This window comes from Hemiscyllium ocellatum, chromosome 15 (genome assembly GCF_020745735.1).
Source record: "Hemiscyllium ocellatum isolate sHemOce1 chromosome 15, sHemOce1.pat.X.cur, whole genome shotgun sequence".
NCBI classification, from domain to species: Eukaryota; Metazoa; Chordata; class Chondrichthyes; order Orectolobiformes; family Hemiscylliidae; genus Hemiscyllium; species Hemiscyllium ocellatum.
In genome coordinates, this window is record NC_083415.1 from 67,672,424 (window position 1) to 67,678,423 (window position 6,000).

General features: G+C 41.6%; 1 protein-coding gene across 6 annotated transcripts in view; it reads left to right on the forward strand.

Annotated features, from left to right (window-relative positions):
* Positions 1–5,316, forward strand: part of chd6 (chromodomain helicase DNA binding protein 6) — a 268,663-nt gene extending 263,347 nt beyond the window's left edge. For all 6 annotated transcript variants that reach the window (XM_060836582.1, XM_060836583.1, XM_060836584.1 and 3 more), the window contains 2 exons: positions 1,401–1,505; positions 2,209–5,316. In XM_060836582.1, coding sequence (XP_060692565.1) covers positions 1,401–1,505; positions 2,209–3,099 — 996 coding nt within the window. In that variant the 3' untranslated portion in view covers positions 3,100–5,316. The remainder of the gene's footprint in view (positions 1–1,400; positions 1,506–2,208) is intronic.
* Positions 5,317–6,000: the final 684 nt, after the last annotated feature.

Consider the following 6,000-nt stretch of genomic DNA (forward strand, 5'->3'; position numbering starts at 1 on the left):
CTTCTCTCAGCCATGTTTCTGTTATGGCAACAATATTCCAGTTCCCAGAACCAATCCATACTCTGAGTTCAACTGTCTTACCAAGTCAGGCCTCATGCGTTGAAATAAATATACTCTAAACCAGAAGTCTTTTCTCTCCTTTTACTGTGCCCTGACTATCCTGAACGGTAAACTTGCTGTCAATGGTTAATGTATTTTCCCCTGACTTCTCGATAGCCCCTCTCTTATTCAAAGTCCCCCCCCACCCCAGCCAAATTAATTTAAACTCTCTTGCGTAACATTAGCAAATCTGCCCAGTCCCCCTCCAGGATAAGTGCAACCTATTCCTCTTGTACAGGTCACCTCTACCCTCTAGGAGATCCCAATGATCCAAATAGTGAAAACCCTTTCCCCTACACCAGCACCTCAGACTCGCAATCATCTGGCCTGTCTTCCTACTTCTATCCTTACTGTTGTGTGGTACTGGGAATAATCTGGAGATCAGAGTCGAGAGTGTGGTGTTGGAAAAGCACAGCGGGTCAGGCAGCATCCAAGGAACAGGCGAATCAACCTTTCAGGCAAAAGCCCTTCATCAGGAAGGTGTGTTGCCTCGCAGCCTTGCAGTCCTCACTTTCTCATAATCCGCAGATCACTGCTGTTGAGATCCTGCTTTTTAACTTCTTACCCAACTCCTTATACTCATTTTGCAGGACCCCATCCCTTTGTCTACCAATATTATTTGCATCCATGTGCACAATGATCTCTGGTTGTTCACCCTCCCCCTTCAGAATGGTCTATAGCTGCTCAGAGACATCCTTGACCGTGGCACCCGGGAGGCAACACACCATCCTGCTGTCTCTTCTGAAGGCACAGAATCTCCTGCTTGTCCCCCCTCACAACTGAGTCACCTATCAGTATCACTCTGTCTGACAGCACCTTTTCCCTCTGAGCCAGTGATATTCTAGTTTTGTTTTTCTTTGGAAAGGGGCAGAATGGTTAAGCTACATTTCAATTAAAATATTATCTTTTGCTCAGTAAATAACACACTCCCCTCAGTCAGAAAATTATGTGCTCCACTCCAACAACTTGTACATGTATTCATGGCAGTCCTGGGGGAATGCTGCACTATTGGAAGTGCCACGTTTTGGATGAAATATTATTCCAGAACCCTGTTTATCTGTGCAGGTAAAGGGTTTCAGTGCACCAGTCAAAGCATTTTCTTCATTGTTCAATCACCATCACAGAAAAGCAGATTTATTGGTCATTTGTCTCTTTTGGTGTTTGCTGTGCTTAAATCTAAAGCAATGATGATGGTTAAAAAAATTATTAGATAATTGTGAAGTGCTTTGGAACAACGTAATGAGCTTTATGTAAAAATGATTTATTTCTTAAAATCTTTCTGCTATATTGTGGCTGTTCAGCTAGGAGGAGCTATGGCACCACTGATAAAGGAGCTGCCAAGGTGGCTCGATGCAAACCCAGAGTATGCTGTTGCACCAGAGTGGGCAGAAATTGTGAAGCATTCGGTAAGTGCTCAGTGTGTAGACTAACTCCTGGTATCACATGCTATGTCGAAGGGAATTCATTTCTTTTTCCTTCTTGCTGTTGGGCACTTAAAATTTAGGCAGTTTGTAGGGTGTCATGCTGAGCCATTAGGAGCACGAAGGTTTTAGTTTTGACTCTAAAGAGTTAAATCGTCCTGATTGGAGTCACATTAATGACTCTTAAGGCTGTTCTTTAGTCAGGTCCTGGGAGCTAAGCCATGGGAGTTCTGGAAAATTTGATGACAAGGGGATTAGGTTTGTCCTGCACACATTACCCAAGTTCAAAGGTAAAAGATTGCCAACTGGATCCTATTTTGGGAATTGCTTTCATTGTCTGTATGTATGTTTTTTAAAAAGAGAGAAGCCTTCAAACTGTACAATAGTGTGTGCCCAGCTCCAATGGAAGGGATCAGAATGATATCACAAGAGCATTTCAAACTCTTGTCTCTCCCCCATTGTTCTATTTGAATTATGACTGATTTGCATCTTGCCTATATTTGGGCTTTTATTCCATATTTATCAATACACTTCATCCATCAAAAATCTAGTCACTCAATCTTAACAGGAAGAAAGTTACCATTAACCAAACTTTGCTTGGTGCCTCTGAGGATTGAGGCAGAACACTTTTTAAAATTGAGTGAAGCTGCTGATTTCCCTTAAATCGCTTTTAATTATGTCTCTTCAGGGCTTTCTGCCAGAGAGTAAGTTCAGCCGCATCCTGACTGAGCCTGTGGTGAAAGAGGCCGGTGGCAGAAAGAGGGGAAGGAGACCAAGGAGTGAAATGGCAAAATCCGGTGGAGTTTTGACAGAGACAGCTACGGCAATGGGACCGATGTTCATGAATGGGCTCATTGCTGGGATGGACCTGGTGAGCCTGCAAAACCTCAGAAATATTCACAATCTTCAGCTGGCTGGGCTGATGGGATTCCCAGCTGGCTTTGCTGCAATTCCTTCTGGAGAGGATGGAAAGAGCAGTCTGAACATGTTGCCTATGATGCTCCCTGGCGTGACGGGGATGTCACACGTGTTTGGAGTTGGGGGGTTGTTGAACAGCCCCCCAGTGGTGACAAGTGCCAGCAGTTCGAGTTCATCTACCTTGACAACGAGCACTTCGTCAAAAGAGGATGTGGGCGGTGAACAGAAGGGTAATACTGCAGAGTCCATGAAACACCAGGAAGGATCTTCGACAGGAGATAAACCTGGTCCAAGTTCATCTTTCTCTGACTCTGGTGAAGCCAGAGTCACCACCAGCAATCCGTTGTCCTTCAACCCATTCCTGCTGCACAGCATGCCTGCTGGACTAATTTACCCATCTATGTTTCTTCCACATGGCATCGGTATGGCAATGCCTAGCTTTGCACAAGCTGGACACTCTGAAGCAGACGGCACCGAGAGCCCAAAAAAGAAAAGGAAGAAAGCCAAGGAGGAGACTACACGTGATGGGACTGAAGCCAGCCCACAGCAAACAACTGCTGAAGAGAGCACAGGAAAATCGACAGACTCCACTGCCGTGCAGGACAGTTCTGGGCAGGAGACTGAAAAAGACTCTGTAGAGGGTACCCAGAATGCTGAGTAGAATTTGTATTTGCTTTTAGGTCAACTCTAGGTTTTCTTGATTTCCAAATTCAAACCATGTTTATGACCCTTTCCCTCCTGCCTGGTCTCTTTTGCCCCCAACCCCGTGCTGTGTGCGGCTTAGGAACATAAATATTAAATTCATCCATTGATTTCATTTTTAATGTTATGTTTTTAATTGGGTAGCCACAATCTCCATAGCAGGAATTATAATTCAGTTTCTGTTGGAGATTATGGTTGACTGATCTTTGGGGGAGAGGGAGAGGTGGGGAGGCCACAAGTATGTTGGTTCTCCATGCACCATCCAAAAAATATCATGCAAGGGGATTGGCAACAATGTATTCGATGCCTCTTGTTCTAGTTTTGTCAGTATTTCACCTCCTTATTTTTGTAAAACAGAGCAGGGGATTCTGTCAGCTTAACCCTCATTGACTGGTTAGATGGAGAGGGTTTATGTGCTTATCCTGCCTTTACACAGTACCAGTAGCCTGTTGGTGAGTTTGTTGTTAGGGGACACTGTGGCTGTGTGACACAGTTTATTAAATTCTATCAGGAGAGTGTATGTCATACAGTAGCTGTTCCACTCTTAGTATGTCAGAACAAATAGAACCTATTGGGGATGGGGTAATTAAAAATGACAACAATGCCTCTTCAGGATTAAACCCCTTGAATGGTTTGCAAATTAGGCTTCTAAAAGCTGCATAAAGCAAAGGTTTTGGAACAATTCCAAACATTTTTGTTATGTCTGTGAGTTGCAAAACTACTAGCCATGCTTAATTCCTGAGATTGAACATAATATCACTAGCACCCTCATTGTGCCAACATGGTCCAATATCTGTTAAGATAATGTTTGTAACCCAGTGTCCAGATCGTTGTGTTTTTTAAGTCACAGAAATGTCAAAATACTGGTCCCCTGATTTACAAAGGTGAATTGATGCTGTGAAACTTGAGTTAAGATCCCATTGGGTTAGCTTTCACTGGTATTAGTTGAAGAACACCAGTTATGAAACTGAATTGAGATGGTTGCTGAATATGGCATCTGGCTTTATCCACTGTCAACATCAGTATTGGTACCAGTTCTATCCCTGTGTCTGCTCATCAAACCAATCTGCCGGCCATTCTGTGCTGGCTGACTATACATGCCACAGGTTTCATCTTGCTTTTCTCTCACCCTATTCGAAAAAATAATCAGTACTAATTTTAGTCCTTCCAAATTTTTAGGGCAGCATTTTAGAATTCAAAGCCTTTGCTTCTCAGAATGTGATGCCTAAAAATAAGTGAAGTATTGGGACATTAGTTCCCCTATAGTGAGAGGGGAGAAGATTCTGATTCCTACTGTAGTTTTTTTGTGTAATCATAAAGTTAAGTGCGCGCAGTAGGTTCGTGGAAGATGAGCTTTTCCTGTTACAATATAACACTTAAGTTTTGGCGATTCTAATTTTGTTTTTATGAAGGCTTGGGAGACAGAATTATAATCCCCAGAAAGACTTTTTCAATTCTTTTAGCATTTAGTTTAGTTAAAATTTAGTGAACTGTATCAATAAATTGTTTTATAAAAAAAACATGTTTTAAAAGAGGGTCACTCTGGACCAACGTGCTTGTTCATTCATCCTGAATTCATATCCTAACCCAGTTCATTACCAGTTGGTCCATTGTTCCAAGGTGGATGGCAGTTTAAGTACAATCTGTTAGCTTTGATAGGACACTCTACCAAGTAACGTTGACAATGGATGCATGCATCACATTAGTTATTACTTGACAAATTGCCCCATCTTCACCCCACACTCAATGTTTGCTAAAAAGATGCCAGATTGCAGAGTAATTGCGGCAGATCAACAGGTAAGGAAACCCTGTGTAGAAGTATCACAGTGGCAGTTTGTATTGAATTAAGTTTTTAACCTGTCCAACAAATTTCCCCTTGCCCTTCCCTTCTATTTTCCTTAACATTTTTGACCATACAAGCTGACTGACGCAGCAGGTGAACACTCTAGCTTCAGTTAAACCAAGTGAAGTCCCCTGGAGCTGAGCATTACATCAGATCCTGACTGAACTTCAATATGAAGCTTTTAGTTGATGGTTTATTTCCAAAGGGAATATCAAGTCTCGAAGTATTCAAAGTTTACTGTCCACTGAAGTTTTTTTTTGAAACAAGTGTTGATTTTCATTTTCTTTACTGTTACAACCTTACGTAAATTGTGGATTTGTACCAAGGTCCAAATGTTGAGTCATATATTTCGTTATTGCATTATTTATTCATCTGTTGTATGTCAATGTGTTTTTTTTTATTATATATAATAATTATTCTGAATCACTAACTAAAAAAATCCTGGCTCTTTTTTTTGTTTTAAATCTTGAAGATGAGCAAATGGTTTCTGAATTTTGCATGGCAAATTCATGTGAAGCTTATTTTTAATAATTTCCAAAGCTTTAATGAATGAACTTTTTGTCCCAATAGGTACTATGTTTATTGAGACAGTGTCCCATCTGTTAGTCTGCACTGAGTTATAGAGCATGGAAACGGGCCTTTTAGCCTTACCACTCCACATTGAACGTGTTTCCAAACTGAACTAGTCCCACCTGCCTGCATTGGCCCACATCCTTCCAAACCTTTCCTATTCATGTACTTCTCCAAGTTTCTTTCAAACATTGTCGCTGTATCTGTATCCACCACTTTCTCTGGCAGTTCATTCTACATATACTAACCACTGTCTGTGGGGAAAAAATGAGTTGTCCCTCATGGTCCTTTCTAAATCTTTCTCCTCTCACATAAAAATATGCCTCCTGGCTTTGAACTCCCCCACCTTAGGAAAAGACCTACACTATTCACCTTATTTATGCCTCTCATGATTTTATAAACTTCTATAAGGTCACCACTCAACCTCCTGCACTGCAGTGAAAAATG